The following is an 18,373-nucleotide window of genomic DNA, read 5'->3' as shown; positions in this document are numbered from 1 at the left end:
CAGACCTCATAGGCTCTTTATTAAAAAAAACTTCCTTGCAATTTTTAGGTTTCTTTTTATCTTTCCCAGGCATCCAGTGGGCTTTTTCTTCTGCTGCTGTCAATGCCAGACTACAAGACTCCTGAGCAAGAAAAAGTGCTGCCAGTTGTGCTGCTTCTAATTAAAATAAGCCGCCTTCTCCTATGGTCACGTTCCCATTCTCACTACACTGCATCATTCGTCCAAGTTGGTATCAGTCACACAATGCTAGGCCAGTAAAGTTCTCAGAGAAACAGGTCACAATATAATGTAATCAATCTTTCTTCCAAACTATCACTTTCTGAATCTTAAATTTATTGAATTACTCTGATAAAGGCCACCACTGGAATAAATTTTAAAAGAAAAATTGTATAGGTTCTCTTTTAATTTAATCCCTTTATTTATGGTTAACAGCTCCCTTGCACCTCCTTCAATAATAATTCTTTCCCCTTACTGTCTTGACCTGTTAAATTCATGTACCTGATACTCATTTTGCAAACTCAGTTTCAATCAGGCTACAAACAGTGCTTCTAATGCATACAGTAATTTTCTGCATCAACATCTCCTTACCATTAGGTACTCCTCTCTAAAGACCTAAAATCTCAAATAGAATCTAATTATACAGCCTTTCTCCCCCATTTATTGTAAAACATGGAAGTATGTATTATTCTGACTCACGTTCCTTTGCCTAGAAATTAGAAGAATGGTGTTAAGAAACAACTGAGAAAAAGCTTGATATGAGTTAGACTTTTTGATAGTTAGATGGACAATCTCTAGAAATCTCAGTCTCCAAAGAATTAATTAATTATTGTGTGGATATTTATTGTGTTCCGGCAGGAGGAAGAGGAAATCGAACTGGCAGTGATCTGTCTGCAGAAGTTGCTCCGAGGCAGGGCTATCCAGAACATGGTATTTTGTGTCTCTTTGTTTATATCTGTCTTTAGCATAATGGGGATGATTGAACGTGTGTTTGCAATCTCTCTTCCATAGTACTAATCAAGGGTAATGAGGATTATGCAACATATCCTCCTGTATGTTATTTGAAGTCCTTCAAGGCTGAAGTCGTTGCTCTTCAGCCCAGATTTCTTACAGGAACTTCTAGGTTCCTACACGTCTGTGAATGTCTCCCTGTTCCTGCCAGCCCCTACACTCAGCTGTTTAATTAGACGCTTCATAGCAAAATTACTCAAATGGCAAATTCTAGAATAGATCTGGACCACGAGTACATTTTGCCTTGGTTATGCCAAGATCCCAAGCATAAGAAGCTTCCCACATCCCAGCAGGGCAGCTTGTGTTTCATACCATCTTTCCAGTTCCCTGTAATGATGAGCTAAACCTTAGAGTAGGACCAGTTGAAGCATACCGCCATGACTTCCAGCAGCTACAGGACCCATCATTCTGCTTTCATTGAAGCCAAAGTGGGTCTAGGTAAAAATCAATTGAGTAGCCAGGCCTTGTGGGCTTTATATTAAGCAAGTCTGTCACTTTTGATCAGACCAGTCTAGAGGGTTTGTTTTCATGCCTGCTTCTGCTTCTGGATTATTGGTATTCTCTCACACTAATTGTTTAATGTTTGTGAAGTGTTTCCATGTTGAACCCTGACATGAGCTTTAGTGAACAATGCAATACTGTGAAAGTGGCTTGAGGTGGAATATAGACTTCCCAAGTCTTCTCCACATCTGTGGTGATCTATGAAAAAGAAGTTTTATGCTGTTGCAGGACTGTTGACTTTCACACCATGAAGTGCTCCATCATTTTTAGGAATCTCCTTCCATCTACTTAGGGATCACAAACATCTGACTCAGTTGGACAATAACGTGAGCAGGGTTGAGTGTTCCTTAATTGCTCCTGGAAGTCCTGTTGGAAGATGGGGGGAATGAAAAGAAGATGGTTTCAGGCAAGGGGTGGGCCACAACCCCATAACAGGGACAGCATCAATTTCAACAACCTCTCCACCAATGTATCGCTTTGAGCTGTTGCTGGACTCCCTCAAAATGAAGGTCAGAGAACAGCAGATGTTGAAACAGGAGACATCTAACCTAGGACTGAGGAAAAGGGGCAATGCTCACACTGGGAAGCTTTGACAGAAAATATCCAGAATGATGTTTACCTCTTTGCTGGATGCTGGTGTTGCTGTTCTGCATTCCAGTGGTTTGAGTTCTGGGTGAAGCCAAACAGAATTTAAGAAAAAAAGAAAAAGCAATGGATCACCTATACTCCACAGCAGAAGGTTGCAACTTTCATCTTCCACGCAGAAGGGTTTAGGTAAGAGTTACCTGAGAGCAGTAGTGTTTGCCTAAATGTGGCCACAAATTTCTTACAGAGAGCTAGGTCTTGGAACCAGTTGACCCTTGCAACTTAGAAAAAAAAGGTGTGCTCTGCTGGAAAACATGTTGATCTATGTTCTCCATTTAATATGCTTAATTCTTTAACTTTATTTTTAAGATGTTTGAAGAGAAGGAGAAGCAGGTGGAGCTGATCCGAGAGCTGCGTACCACTCACGCACTCCAGGAGGATGGACAGCTGCTTTTGAAGGCAGAGGAGAAAAATATACTGGCCCTAAAGCAACAGCATGAGATGAAAATGCACAAGGTTTGCCTATGTAGATGGGAAGGCTGATTCACGACGCTGTCTTGACCAGACACTCTATGCTCACAGTACCACCAACACTCTCACATTTGAATTTCTTTGTGTTTTCTATTATCCACAGAACAGAAAGGACCTCAAGTAACAAAAATGCTCGCATAGCACAGGCCAAGCATTGAATGCTCAAGGGGCTAAAATTGCTCTCACTGCTGTGGGGGCTCTGGGGAATGTCAGAAACAGACTGAGCCACCCTGACCACAGCTGCTACCCAGGCCACACTTGCTTTGTTTGCAGACAGAGCACTTATTTGTATTTACAGGGCTTTGAACAAACTGCATGGTCAGACAAATCTCAGTTTTCCCACATTTCAATCCATTTGACTGGTGCTGTGACCTGGCACTACAATACATGCTTGTCACTCACAGCTGTCAGATGTTTTACTGAACGTGTTTTACTGCTCTGTCATTTCCCTGTTCTTTTTCTAGCTTGGCACCCCCTCAGTCTCCTCATCAGGTATAAAGCATCGCAAAGGAAGCCAAAGTAGACTTACGTAGTAACTCTTGCTGGGCTCAAGACTTCTAGGACTTTAGCGATGGCATCACATTGTTGTACTTGCCACTGTTATGGAAAGGAGATAAATTTTGGGCTCCAGTCTCTGCCAAGAATCTAGTGAGAGCTTGGGATGCAAATTCCCATCCTATTTCCTTGCAGGGCCACAATCTTCCAGAGCAAAGTGAATCAAATGGCAGATGTTGGTCTGAAATGGATCATAAAGAAATTTTGCCCAGACTTCACTGCATCTCAGATATACAGTATTTCCCAGATTCCTGCAGATTTTCATACAATTTCTACTGCTCTCCTGTTTTTCCAGTGATCAGCTGTGAGGCAATTCTGCAGGTTCCAGATAGTGATAGCAGTTGGTTGGCCTGGCAGAGATGAAGCCAGACCACTGCTTCCTGCTGGGTGGGCAGCAAGAAAATTTCCCCACAGATCTCAGTAAAAATTGAACCAGGTGACTGTGCATTACTGTTTATTATTTCCAGATGCTCCCACACACACAGGGAGCCCAGGTGTGGAATACAGGAATACTGAATTTTTCTACTGAGGAATTAAGAGAAAAATAAAAGCCTTAGGCATTAGGAACTTGACGTACTCCTCTTCTGGAAACTTAGGTGGGAGTGAAGAAGAGAGCAGTTCAGACGCCATAATGACATTCATAGAGAAGGAGAGCAAGCAAATGGTAAAGACACTGACCTCTGATCTTGTAATTTCCTTTAGGGAAAGCCACTATCCCCCTCTGCTGGTATCTCCTCTACCCTTGCCATTTTTTTTACTATGTTTCTGAAAGCACACAGTACAAGGCTCAGGTCTCCAAACATTTTGAACTTTAAAACTCTCTGGAATGCATATGCACGAGTTTTCTCCGTGTGTGGCTATTTCAGAAAGCCACTGATGACTCAGAGTTCTTTAGTTTTCAGTGGCCACAGTTTTGTTTGGGTTTTTGAGCTTCCTATTATAAATTTTTTTCAAGAAATGCTTTCTGCAGAAAGAAGATAGGAATTCCAGATAAAATGGTAAGAGATGAGGGGCTGAAAATTTCCAACCTGATATACAATAGAAGTCTAAGACAATAGTGTTTCTGGGTTGTTTTCCTCCATTTCACATTGGTTTTAAACACAGCACCTGGAGCAATAAAGAGAAGGCATCATGTTAGTTCCATGTTATCCCTCCCTGTAGGCTGCAGCAGTTACTGCAATGCAGTCCTCCATCTTACACACCCATGGGCTGAGCACTGTTGCTTCTAGATGCATGCAACACTGACAGTCTGCTTTGAAACGCTGCATGAGCAAATGGCACAGCAGTATAAGCAAGCTGATTTATTACTTCTTGTCTAGGATGTTTCAGTTCCATTTTGAGTTTTATGTTTAGATCTACTCTGTTATCACTTGTTTATTCCAACAGAGACACAACATCGCAGCCAGCTCCAGACATTCCCTCCTGCCAAGGACTGTGGCTTCATAGTCCATACTGGAGATAATGAGCTTACCACAGATCTTGACCCTTTCTGAAGTGCAATCACGCATAACCAGGCCACAAAACATGACGTGCCTGGAGCAGGGAGTGAATGGCACAGTAACACTGAACGCCTGGAGTCTAGTCTCAGCTCTGTCACATGCTTTCTGATTTTCCATAAACTGGAATTTTGAGGTTTCGTTTGCACTTCTGCAAACTCATATTAATTACTGTTGATGTGAATTTGTTAGCAGTTAGTGACTTGTACAGTTTTAGGTAACAATACCTAAAACTGTAGGGAGTCATGGTTGCTTTATTACCTCAGCAAGCTATATGACTTTGGTTGCATCATGAATGTCCTGCCAAAAATGTACCATTTCACTGAGGTGGTTTTGAACTGTAACAGACATTTTGTATCCTCAGGAGAGGATAGAAGTATGGCTGTACTCACAAGTACAGTTTCCTAAATCTTTACACAAGCTTCCTATTCATAAAGATTGAGGGTTTACTTTCCAAATGCTAGAGAGAAACTTCATTTGCAACTTCGGAGCCAGATTTTCTGTTCTGGTCTGGCTAAGCTTAGCACAGAAAGATGGAGGGTATGCAGCTACTTCATCGTCACTTTTGTATCATCTCCCCTTTCTTGGTCAGGGCAGTGGAGCATTCCCCAGTAACATGCAGATGGCCTCAGCAGCTATTCTGATTATACTCACAGCCACAAAAGCAGTTCATAATAGCTCAAATACAGCATGTCTAGTGCTTTATCTCCTCCCACCCACCCAAGCATAGAGGCTGCTTGTCCTAGTGTAACAGCGTGGGGACTGTTCCTGCACTGACTAGTGTTGCCATCCTTTAGTCTCTTAATGCCATCGCACCCTGTATATAGGAACATTACATTATGCAGAATCCAGGCCATTGCATGTAAAATGAGAATGCAGAAGTCCTGGGTTGTCCCACAGCTGGCCTGAGTGGCAGAGCTGTTTCACATGCCTGTGGTAGTCCTGGGACTTTGAACAACATTCCTGGGGTTCGTAACACAATTCTTTGCATTTTTTTTTTTAAAGCTGTCATCCATGGAAAACCACTTGGCCAGGGAAGAAGGAAGGGTATTGGCGAACATGTTAGATTTCCTGTCCAAAGAGCTGTTGAGGCTGCTAGAAGAACGGAAGATCCATGCTTTCGTCATGCTGGCTGAGAGGCAGAGGCGGATGCGGGAAGCGGAGGAGAGCGGACGTCGTCAAGTGGAAGAGAGACGGCGTCAGGAGGAAGACGAGCTTTTCAAACAGGCAAGAGAGATTTCCAAAGAAGCAAGAACAACAGATTTTCACTAGACTTTTAATTTCAGGCAGGCCAGCCTGCGATTTGGTTTCAGAGATGGTTTCTGGGAAAAATAACTGTGGGACTGTGGGTAGTTTGTAGGAACTTCCTCCTTGTGGGAAGGCCCAGATGGAAGGGAGGTGCTTCAGCTCTGACTTTGGTGATGACTAGTTTTAAAATTGAAGGGGAAGGCTTAGGGAAGGGAGAGTGATTCCTTCCTGAAAGGGTCATGCCCATTAAAATAAGGATGATGTGAATACCTTTACAGACAGTCCTGTTAGGCATGCCATGAACAGAAGTAGGTTTCTAAATTTCTACAACCAGCACCTATGGAGAACAGATGTACATAGATAATCTTTTGGAATAAAGTTTTGTCAGCACTTGGTCGGTCCAGTAGACTATTAGGTGCTCTCCCAGGAAGGATGCCTTTAAACAAGGCTTTAGAAAAATTTTGTCCCACTCCCGAAGTGACAACAAGAGGTACAAAAATTATTTTGAAATAATTATAATGGATAACATAACCTTGAAATCCAGAAAAAAAAAAAAAATCCTTAATTACCATGTTCCATAAATATTCTGTAGTCCTGTTCCTATTCCCTAGCTCCTGACTGCATGAAGCATATTCCTCACAGTTGAAAGGAATGAGTGGGAGCCTAATTGACTAAACCAATAATTTTCAAGCTTTGTGGGAGGAGGTTCATGCCAAGGGAGTCTGGCATCATGTTTATTTTTCTTTTAATTTTAGCATCTCTTTTCTGCACCTCTGAGTGGGAAGCAAAGAGGGTCAAAGTGCCATAAACTTATGCCCTTCAGATGAGCAGAAGGAAAACACCCATTTCTATAATCTCTGCTCTACAACCATTATAAGGAAACCAGTAATTTTATCTTGGTTTTATTCATGTTACTTTGTCTGGCTTGATGAAATCTTTTCCTTCAGGATTTGCTTGAATGAAAGCTGATTAATTTACTCAATACTAATGATTGTTGTTTAGCAGTTGTTGCTCAGGGGACCATGAGAGCTGAGGAAGCAACTGCCATTGCATTCACAGAGTTAACCTGCTGCAGCAGAATTGGATTTGCCAATAAGTTTTTCTTCCACCCTTGGTTCTTTCCTGCACTTGTTTCTGTTCAATTAATTCTCAGAAAGACTTATTAGAAAGTAAATAGTTAAGTTATTTTTCCCAGAAACCATCTCTGAAAACAAATCGCAGGCTGGCCTGCCTGAAATTAAAAGTCTAGTGAAAATCTGTTGTTCTTGCTTCTTTGGAAATCTGCTTCCACCATGCTCCTGGCACAGCAACACGTGGAGGAACAATCTCTTGGTGTTTTGTTCCAGGTGGTGAAAGTGCACCAGAGCACTGTTGACTCCTACTTGGAGGACATTATCCTGAGCAGCATAGAGAACACAGCTGAAGAACAAGCCAGGGAAGAGGTTCAGAGAATGGCTGTAGAAATCAATGACATTGCTTATGAAATGGAAAGTCGGTACGTTATTAAATGGCACATTAGAGGCTGTTTACAGCCGTTTAGAACCTGCCTGACCATCTGCATCTGTGGTTTTGTGTATAATCTAAGACATGGGAAGGGCAGAGCAATACTGTTCAAGATCACTTCATTAATGTGACTGCTGTATGGGAACTGCACTGTTACTACCTGGGACACACATATAAATCAGAGCCTTATTTCTATACAGCATGTGCCAGATTCCCTTTGCAAATCACTTGTGGGATCTGTGAATCACCCTTTTTAGATTTCTCCATGCCAATGTGATGCTGTGACTGAGCTTTAAGTGAATCTGGGAACTGCCTCAAGCAATACCCATTCATACCGGTCTTTTCATTTATTTACACTACTACAGAAAATCTGTTTGAAAGAGATGCTAAAAGATACAGCTATACAGCAGCCTTTCATTCTGGGGTGGCTGTTCTTTAAGAAGCTGCCAATTTCCATGGGAGTCAGTCGTATTGATGGCTGCCTGACAATGCACTTTGAGTAGAGTAAGTTGTTGAGAACACCATAGTCTTGTGTTTGGCTGGGGCATCAGCAGTGAATACTTTTTAGGACTTGCCAAACTTCCAGTTCAGTTTCTATGCCCTTTTTTTGGAATTGAGCCATAAAAATCCCAATGACACAGTGACTCTCCTATGGTAGAGCAGCTGTGTATTTTGTAACTAGATGAATACAACCAGAATGTTGAAATCCTTGGGGAGAATGAAGCATAGATAAAGCATGCAGCTCCTGGGCCAGTTGGGAACCCACCAAACACTGGCATGGAAAAGAGCATGGGGACCAGCCAAATGCAGAGTCACAAAAGGGAAGAATTTAGCAAACTCAGCAATGGGCCAAAGACTAAATTGACAAAGACGCAAATCCTCTGAGGTATCTGTGTGTCTAACTCAGTTTGTCACTAGTGAGAACTGGGTTCTTAAATGCCTTTGAGGATAATGAGTCTAGGGTAATCTTTTCCCTGGAAATATTGCTTTCCAGTGCAGTACTGAGCACATTGGCAGTGCAGTGCAAAGGGTCACACTGTCATCTATTTGTAGGATAAAGAGAGACCTAGCTGACAATTAACTGCCATGACAATACGCTCCCTTGAAAATAGAATATTTAAAAGTGAGTCTTGTGTTTGCAGAGGTGATCTGATAAGAAAATTAAAATACTAATACCGCTCTATGTCTGTTCTGTAGTCGAACTCGCCTACAGTCAGAAGAGATTGTAGCAGAGCTGGTTTATGATTTCATGATTCCAGAAGCTGAGAAAATGTCTATCAGAGAAAAAGGTAAGGAGTCCAGTAACTTTATTCTCTTTGTGAACTGGTTCACACTCATCATGAGCTCACTGAAAGATACAGTGTCAAGAGTTGTCTCAGTTCTCTGAGATTCCTCTTTTGCACTTTGCAGGTAGAAAGTTAAGCCCTCTGCCCCTTAATTGCCAATTTCTCATGAGCTTTGCTCTTTTAAAATGGTGGTCTGAATTCAGACCTGATGTAAATTGGATAAAACTACATGAAAAGAAGCAGCCCATTGCACCTTCAAAAACAAACTGGGAAAAGTCTTTAAGTAGCATGGCTGTGAATATGACAATTTCTAAGAACTGTAGAAGTCTTTAACAAGCAGATTACTTAAACATATGCCACATGTGGAAGATTATATCCTTCCCCACCCCAGTTGGTTGAGAGCTAGAAGCAAATATCAGGTTTTAGGGTTTGCTGTAGTGGCATCATATTTTAAGTAGATAATCTTGCAGTGGTAAAGGATGCTTCTGTTTAGCCAAAATGGAATAGTGTGTGTCAAAACACAGCGGGGGGGGCCTAGAAACCTGCGTATTACATTGACCGTCATGAATAAATGGCAGTTCTTAACTGGGATGTTTCCACTGACTAGGACACTCAGACAACTGTGACTAGACCAGTCACCCATACAAAGTAGATATAACCTAAGAAATGCAATTGTATCAAAATTTAGTCTGAAGCAGCAAGCAGCCCTTGCCACAGTGTACTTCTCTGACTTAAGAACAAAGCCACTTACTTCGTTGCTTTTTTTGGTGCTTTGTGAATGAAAACACAAACCCTGCAAACACATTTTGTGGTCTTCGGATGGTGTGAACTTTTTCTTCCTAGTTTGTGTATTTGTCACAACAACAGTGTCTGTTCAGCAGCTGGCACTTCTACATATGCTTAAATCAGGTCACTTCTGCTTAGCTCTGCTTCTGCAAGCCTGCCGAAGCAGGTGATGTAGTTTTAGCCAATGAAGACTGTAGCTTAGGCACTAACACACACAGGTTAGCCTGCTTCAGAAAGGAGAACAGAAGGAGAAGACCCGAAGATGGCCTGGAATTCTGGACATACAGAGGTACCATCAAGGAAGAAAATAAGTACTGAGCTTAAATGCAAGAGCAGCTTATGAACAAAGCACCTCAGAAGCACTCCCAAGCAAGAAAGGGAAAAAAATCTTCAAAATGTGTGATAGCTACAGTGGGTTTGCCTGGAAAGCAGAGTTAACCCAGCCAAAAATTAAAGTGGATGCTGGTGAAAGAGCTAGAAGAATAGGTGGTAAAGTATGAGAGCTCCTTCAGATGTGATCAGGTGAAACTTGCCACAATATTCTTGTGACAGCAGACATCAAATGGGAGGAAGAGACCTGGCTCATACTCTCTTCTGCTATTGCAGAATAGCTGAATTCTACCAAATGTACACTCTGAGGATCACACCTGACCACAGTCCTCCTTCACAGTGATACCTTGGGGAAGCAGGATCAGTAACTATTCCACGTAAATCCAAAGGAAACAGTGTCAAATAATGGCATGAGATCTCTTGAGCACATCAGTGTATTGTGTTTCTAGGGCAGCTTTCAAAACTTTCCTTAGAGTGAGCCAGATCATTCATTACGAAACTGTGTTTTAACAACCTGACGCATGCTTGAGTATCCATGTTTGTTGAAACTATCAGGAAGTGAGCTGAGGGAATAGTTGTCTGGCCTGCCAGAGAAGCAAATCCATTTGTAGAACAGAGATTTGAGGGCCTGCAAGTTCAGTCTTTGCCCGCGCTTTATCTCCCCCTTAAACATCTCTATTATGTCATTACCTACTCTTTTCCTCTTTTTTTTTCCCCTCTCTTTATCTCATTCCTACACATAAAAGCAAGGATTATCCAATATTGGCTTATCCTGAAACCCCTTTGCACCTAATTTCTGAACCCTCCCTCATTGGAAGTACAAGTCAATGTGCCGATATAAAAAAAAAGCTTGCTTTTAAAAGGACAATCACTTGCCACTTTGAGACCACTTTCTTTTAGATGGAGTTCGCTGTGGATGAAGGAAGTGACTGTGTCAATACCAGGGGAGTATCACAGAATCACAGAATGTTCGGGATTGGAAGGGACTTCGAAAGATCATCTAGTCCAATCTCCCTGCAGGAGCAGGAACACCTGGATGAGGTTACACAGGAACGTGTCCAGGCAGGTCTTGAATGTCTCCAGCAAAGGAGACTCCACAGCTTCCCTGGGCAGCCTGTTCCAGTGCTCTGTCACCCTCACTGAGAAGAAGTTTCTCTTCAAATTTAAGTGGAACCTCTTGTGTTCCAGTTTGTACCCATTACCCCTTGTCCTATCATTGGTTGTCACCGAGAAGAGCTTGGCTCTATCCTCGTGACATTCACCCTTTACATATTTATAAACATGAATGAGGTCACCCCTCAGTCTCTTCTTCTCCAAGCTAAAGAGACCCAGCTTCCTCAGCCTTTCTTCATTAGGGAGATGCTCCACTCCCTTTATCTTCATTGCCCTGCGCTGGACTCTCTCCAGCAGTTCCCTGTCCTTCTGGAACTGAGGGGCCCAGAACTGGACACAATATTCCAGATGTGGTCTCACCAGGGCAGAGTAGAGGGGGAGGAGAACCTCCCTCGACCTACTAGCCACCCCTCTTCTAATACACCCCAGGATGCCATTGGCCTTCCTGGCCACAAGGGCACAGTGCTGGCTCATGGTCATCCTGCTGTCCACCAGGACCCCCAGGTCCCTTTCCCCTACGCTGCTCTCTAATAGATCATTCCCCAACTTATACTGGAAGCAGGATTGTTCCTACCCAGATGTAAGACTCTACACTTTCCCTTGTTATATTTCATTAAATTTTTCCCCGCCCAACTCTCCAGCCTGTCCAGATCCCGCTGGATGGCAGCACAGCCTTCTGGCGTGTCAGCCACTCCTCCCAGCTTCGTGTCATCAGCAAACTTGCTGATAGTGCACTCTATTCCCTCATCCAAATCATTGATGAATATATTGAATAATACAGGCCCCAGTACTGACCCCTGTAGCACTCCACTAGATACAGGCCTCCAAATAGACTCCGCCTCATTGACTAAAACTCTCTGGCTTCTTTCCTTCAGCCACTTCGCAGTCCACCTCACTACCCGATCATCCAGACCGCACTCCCTCAGTTTAGCTGCGAGGATGCTGTGGGAGACTGTGTCAAATGCCTTACTCAAGTCAAGGTAGACCACGTCCACTGCTCTGCCATCATCCATCCATCTTGTTATGTCTTCATAAAAGTCAATGAGGTTGGTCAAGCACGACTTCCCTTTGGTGAAGCCATGCTGACTGCCCCTAATGACCCTCTTATCCCTGATATGCCTTGAGGTGGCACCAAGGATAAGTCATTCCATCAGTTTCCCAGGGATAGAGGTGAGGCTGACGGGTCTATAGTTACCTGGGTCCTCCTTCTTGCCCTTTTTGAAGACTAGAGTAACATTTGCTTTCCTCCAGTCCTCAGGCACCTCTCCCGTTTCCCAAGACTTGGCAGAGATGATGGAGAGTGGTCCAGCAATGACCTCAGCCAGATCCCTCAGCACCCGCGGGTGCACCCCATTTGGACCCATGGATTTATGGATGTCCAGATTGCCTAACTGCTCCCTAACCCAGCCCTCATCAGCTGAGGCAAACTCCTCCATTGTCCTGACTTCCTCTGGGGCCTCAGCGGTATGGGGCTCCTCAGGACAGCTGCCGGCAGAGTAGACAGAGACAAAGGAGGCATTCAGTAACTCTGTCTTCTCTGTATCTTCTGTCACCAGGGCACCCACCTCGTTCATCAGTGGGCCTACATTGCCTCTGCTGTTAGTTTTATCTGCCACATATTGGAAAAAGCTCTTCCTGTTGTCCTTGACCCCTCTCGCCAGGTTTAATTCTCAGGAGGCCTTAGCTTTCCTAGTTGCCTCCCTACACCCTCTGACAACAGCCTTATATTCTTCCCAAGTGGCCAGCCCCTCCTTCCGTGATCTATAAACTCTTCTCTTCCACTTGAGCTTGCCCAGCAGCTCCCTGTTTAACCATGCAGGTCTCCTGGCTCCCTTCCTTGACTTCCTACGTGTCGGGATGCTCTGATCTTGTGCCCGGTAGTAACAGTCCCGGAACACTAACCAACTATCTTGGGCCCCTTTACCTTCAAGCAGCCTTGCCCATGGGATTTCCCCCAGCAATTGCCTGGAAAGGCCAAAGTTTGCCTTGCTGAAATCCAGGGTTGCAATTCTGCTTGCTATCCTGCTTCTACCACATGATATCCTGAACTCCACCATCTCATGGTCGCTGCAACCAAGGCAGCCCTCAATCTTTATCGCTTCAGCCAGACCCTCCTTGTTAGTGAGGATGAGATCCAACAATGCACCTCTTCTAGTTGGCTCCTCCACCCTTTGCATCAGAAAGTTATCGTTAGTGCACTGGAGGAACCTCCTAGACTGTGGCTGGCCGGCCGAGTATTCTTTCCAACAAACATCAGGGAAGTTAAAATCCCCCATCACAACCAGGGCCTGTGATTGCAAAGCTGCTCCCAGCTGTCTGTAGAGGCCTCATCAACTTCCTCACCCTGATCTGGTGGCCTGTAATAGATGCCCACAATAGTATCACCCTTGCCAGCCTGCCCCTTAACTTTCACCCACAGACTCTCAACTCGCTCCTCATCCGTGCCTGGACAATACTCAATAAATTGTAGTTGCTCTCTCACATAAAGAGCAACTCCACCACCACGCCTGGTTGGCCTGTCTTTCCTTAGAAGGACATAGCCATCCATGACCACATTCCAGCCATGCGTACTGTCCCACCATGTCTCCGTAATTGCCACTAGGTCATAATCTCCTGCCCAAACACAGGTTTCTAACTCCTCCTGCTTATTCCCCATGCTGCGTGCATTGGTGTACAGGCATTTCAGAGAGCGAGCTGAGCACTCCGATTTCACCTCCGGGGTATGGGGGGCTTCCCAGCCTTCATGAACTCTAGAGTGATGCCCTACTGATGCAAGCCCAGCTACCACTCCACCCCCCTTCGAGTCTAGTATAGTTGATGTAGTCGATGCACACAGGATTGAAGCCAAAATGCCTTGGGTAGAGAAAACTCTCCTGGAAATTGAGAGCTGGCTGGTGAAAGTCAGCTTTTCAAATGCAAGTGAGATCCCATTGCATTCATTGTTAACAAAATGGACCTGGGAGCTGGAAGAACACAAACAGGATGGGTTAGTAACATTGGGTGACAGTCAGTGACAGCATGCAGAGCTGTATGACAGCACGCAAGACACCAGTGGTTCACATTCACAGTTAAAGTACAGTTCAGCCTTAAGTGGACCAAAGCAACACGGAAGTTGTGAACTTTTGCAGAGAAGTGACATGGTGAGAGGCACAGTTCTTTCCTGCAACACCCTTCTTACAAGAACACAGTATTTCAATTCCCATGGTGGTTTACCAGCATCTTAAGTCTAAAGAGAGGAAAAAAAGGGAACAAAAAATAGTGAAAAACAATGAAGAGAATCGTAGGATGAAGCATTTGGCTTGAGTAATTATTTCCCAACAGGCGGGCCAGAAATATATACAAATGGGATTGTATGAAAACTGTAAAACACAGTAAAGAACAATCCTGCAGTAGCAAAAGGGAGATGGTAAGGTAGGTGACTTAATGTGCCTGTACTGTCTCCAAGTCTTTGAACTCAGTAAGAGTTTCTCAGTGCAGGCAAAATCATAACACAGGAGAGGGCAGATTTCAGCTCCAGTCTTCCAGAGACCTGCTGCAATTAACAGACACCAAAGGAGAAGTTATTTTAAAGCCTGATAACATATCTTGGGCGGTTGTGCCCTAAACGGGAAAGGAAATCACTCTGGCTGTGCTTCCCACTGCGGGGGCTAGTCTTCAAAGTGAAATGCGAAGTTGGTTGCTGCTATTAGGGGGCAGTAGAACACTTTCAGCCAAAGTTAGAAGGGCGTGAATTTTTTCCTGAGATGGGCTTTTCCACAGCTGCAGGAAGGCTAAAAGCTGTCCCTCCCATCTCCCCTACAGAGAACACTTTGCTGTACCTTGCCAAGTAAAAACCTTGCCTCTTTTTATGCACAGTGAGGCAGTCCCAAAGAAAGCACATCTATGCTGCGCATCAGATCATCCACAGGGGCACAGAGAGGGTGGTGGCTGACCTGGCGCTACCTCGGGAGACATCTGCCAGCAAGATAAGGAGAGATCCTCCTGCTGGAACAGCAAGCGCTGCTTTGAGTGGGACAGCTGCTGGAGCAAGGGGGGCTGACAGGATTTGCTCTGCTCCAGTTGCACAAGTAGCAGCTAAACTTCTGTTTGAAGAAAGCCCAGGAGAGACGTCAGACGAATCAGACGAGGATCCCACAGCCTCCTAGAGGCAGAAGATAAGCCAGGTGAGTTTCCCTACCCCTCTGTGATGTGAACTGGGAGCATGGGTCAGGAGAGGGAAGCACATTATATTTACTTTTTTCAGGGCACGGAGAATGGCAAATCCTCTCTCTCCCTTGGGTTGTTGTCTCTCCTGGTGCCTGCCAGCAATGTTGTTCTGGAACCACTCTGTATACATTTTGATGTGGCAGCCCCAGCTCCCCCCCATTCCCAACTAGCTTTGGACCTCATTAGCTAATTATTAAGAGAAGCTTGAGTGAGCAGGCAGTGTTAGCATTTCTTGTTTGTTTTTCTGGCACAGACAAATGAAGATCTGCACCTTGGCTTTTGATGGTATTTCCTTGCATCAATAACATTAAATGAACAAATATTCCAGCAGTGAGAAATTTTGAGTTCAGGCCATACACAGAGTCTTTTCTCGAGCACATCCCACCAATTTCCATAGTGGAGTAAAGTGAGGGGTGGCTTCCTGCATTTACACTGCTATTAATAAAGCATTGAAGCTGAATGAGAACAGTCAGATCTTGCATCATCTTTTCACATAATTAGTCCTTGCATAAAGAAGAGGTGCCCTTGACCTCAGCAGAGTGGTTCCTGCCAACCAGGCGGTGTCTGGCACTAATAACTAAGGCCGAGTGATGGCAGAATGACATGGCAGGGGCTGATGTAGCTTGTGCAGAGAACCCATTAGCCAGTGCTTATGGCTTTTCCAGAAACGCTGCTCTCTGGGCTGACCTCTTGCTTTTTATCATCCCAAAGGAGAACAGTTCTGGAAATAATCTGATTTTTCTCAGAACAGCGTTAGTCACTCTGGCTTTTCAGCTCCAGGGGACTATGCAGAAATGATGCTGGCTTTGCCTTGTTTGCAAGCACGGGGGTGCTCCAGCTCAGGATGTCAGGAAGCAGCGGGCTGCAGACAGGCACAGTGCTGCCCATCAGGGAGCTGTCAGGGACTGGCTCAGCTCTCCAGCACTCACCTGTCAAAATTCCTGAGCTCTGTGGGTTTAGCATCTGAGAAGTACATTGACGCCGATACCAACATCAACCGCATCAGCTTTCGGAGGAGCAGGCACAGCCACACCAGCACACCCAAAATGCTTACTCATTGATGCTCTGGCTACAACTTACGCAACAAATAGCAGTATTGGCTCTCGGTGCTAACGTGATTAATGGGCTGATCACTGTGTGCTGCCACCATTTCTCTGTAACTGATAGCCCCTTCTTTGTGCTGGGCTGTGAAGCCTCACGTATGGTCCAGCTAACTAATCCTGCTCGTAGTGCTGCTCCTTCAAAACACAAACCAGCAGCTGGTCAAAAATGCAGGCTCATTAGTGCATTCCTGGAAAAATTTTGTGTTGGCTTTCTGTTTTGTGGATGTGGCTGAGGGTGGGGTGGCAGGCAGAAAAGAGAGAGAGGAGAAAAAAGAATTCTGAATACCCCCATATTCCAGTGAGCTGTAAATAAGAACTGGAGAGAGGAAAATTAGAGTGACACCAAGAAACTGCAGCTGGTCTCCAGATCACTGAACTGGTGGGCACCAGGTGAGCAGTGGGGTCAGGCAGCCTCTGTAAGCATCGCAAAATCTGGCCAAAGTTAGAGGTGGGTGATGAATTTTGGTGAGGACTCTGTGAGGATGATCGCTAAGGGGCTTGGGAATATTCTCACAGTGTATGTAGTGAGTCAGTAAAAGGGAAGGTAGCAAATGCAAACACAGAAACACTCCCCACAGCGTGGGAGGAGAAGTTGTGCTCTTTTGCCTCAGGCCACCTTGGACAAATTTAGTCTGGTTGAAAGAGGGGGATAACATGAATCACTAGATCCAATGTAATAAGAGAGACATGGAAAACTTGATGCAGCAGAACAGGAAGACTGATCCATTGAGGCACTTACTGTATTTCTGAGACGGCATGTTGAAATAAACCTTCTCCTTGTGGCTCACTGTACAATTTTATGTGGTTTTTTTGTAAAGATCAGAAGTATTCCAACAGGTGTGGGAATGAACGTAGGTTGCAGCGCTCTGGGCTGCTTCGGGAATACAGCCCTTTGCATGACGAGGGGTTAGGGGACTCCAGATGCTGTGCACAGGCTGAGCTATAAATGTCTTGGCTTCTGTTATGATTTAAGGGACGCTGTCAGGGTAAAGCCATCTTTTCAACATGACATTGCCTGGCATGTAAACTGAGGGCCACGGCAGGATTCCTGCAGGAAACTCTGTTCTAGAAACTGCTTTCAATTGTCATACCTGTGATTTTTCTTTCAAGCTTTGCAGAATGTGCCTTGAGAAAGAAAACTATCACAGTGAAGAGGGAATTGGGTTCATAAATCAATAGCACAAGAACGCACCATTCCCTCTCCTAGCAGAATCCAGAATAACCCTGGGGAGGAGCCCGTACCCGAAAAAAACACAGCAGATGCCTCCAGGGCTGAACCAATGCAATGGCAACAACCGGGGAAATTCCGCTTGTGCCGCTTTTCTTTCAGCAACTGCCCTGGCTGGGCCACTGCTGCTTCTGCATCCCGACAGGTGCAGGAGTTGGCCTGAACCAAACAAGGGTCACTGTGCTGTGAGAATGGTGAAAAATTGGTCTCTTTGCTGGAAACAAATGAATGCAAATTGTCTTGGGTCTCCCCTGCCGATACGCTCTTGCAGAGTGCAAGGAGGAAATCCTATTGCGGTAACTACGGTTCAGACCAGCAAAAAGGACTTTTGGTAGGACAGCTGGAAGCCAACACACCTTTTTGATCAGAAATACAGAATGGTTTGGGTTGGAAGGGACCTTAAAGATCATCTAGTCCAATCCCACTGCCATGGGCAGCAACACCTTCCACTAGACCAGGTTTCTCACCACCCTCATAGTAAAACATTTCTTCCTTATGTCCAGTCTAAAACTACCCTCCTTCAGCATATAACCATTGCCCCTTGTCCTGTCACTACAGGCCTTGGTAAAAAGCCCCTCTCTGTCCTTCTTACAAGCACTCTGTATCTTGAGAAGACACAATAAGGTGTCCCCAGAGCTTTCTCTTCTCCAGGTATGGTCCTGACTGAGATGCAGGACCTTGCACTTGACCTTATTGAACTTCATGATGTTCACATGGGCCCACTGGTCCAGCCTGAAGGTCCCTCTGGATGGCATCCCTTCCCCCAAGTGAATCAACTTCACCACCCAGCTTGGTGTCACCCACAAACTTGGTGAGGGTGCATTGATCCTGCTGTACGTGCCACTGATGAAGACATTAAATAGCATTGGTCCCTTACACTTATCATCTGCCTGC

The 18,373-nt window shown here is 44.8% G+C and overlaps 1 protein-coding gene across 4 annotated transcripts in view; it reads left to right on the top strand.

Moving 5' to 3' along the window:
- Positions 1-17,015, top strand: part of CFAP91 (cilia and flagella associated protein 91) — a gene marked incomplete at its 5' end in the record, with an annotated part of 33,834 nt that extends 16,819 nt beyond the window's left edge. The window contains 8 exons of one of the 4 annotated variants that reach the window (XM_082060349.1): positions 70-225; positions 856-927; positions 2,464-2,610; positions 5,682-5,903; positions 7,271-7,419; positions 8,625-8,716; positions 14,798-15,105; positions 15,402-17,015. In XM_082060349.1, coding sequence (XP_081916475.1) covers positions 70-225; positions 856-927; positions 2,464-2,610; positions 5,682-5,903; positions 7,271-7,419; positions 8,625-8,716; positions 14,798-15,087 — 1,128 coding nt within the window. In that variant the 3' untranslated portion in view covers positions 15,088-15,105; positions 15,402-17,015. Of the gene's footprint in view, positions 1-69; positions 226-855; positions 928-2,463; positions 2,611-5,681; positions 5,904-7,270; positions 7,420-8,624; positions 8,717-14,797; positions 15,106-15,185 lie in introns of all 4 variants that reach the window. The other 3 variants (XM_082060348.1, XM_082060350.1, XM_082060351.1) reach the window with 3 other exon arrangements.
- Between the last annotated feature and the right edge of the window lie 1,358 nt (positions 17,016-18,373).

The sequence above is a fragment of the Streptopelia decaocto genome (genome assembly GCF_964273445.1).
Source record: "Streptopelia decaocto genome assembly, chromosome: 1".
Taxonomy (NCBI): Eukaryota; Metazoa; Chordata; class Aves; order Columbiformes; family Columbidae; genus Streptopelia; species Streptopelia decaocto.
Note: the sequence above shows the minus strand (reverse complement) of the source record. Positions and strands in the feature narration are given on the sequence as shown.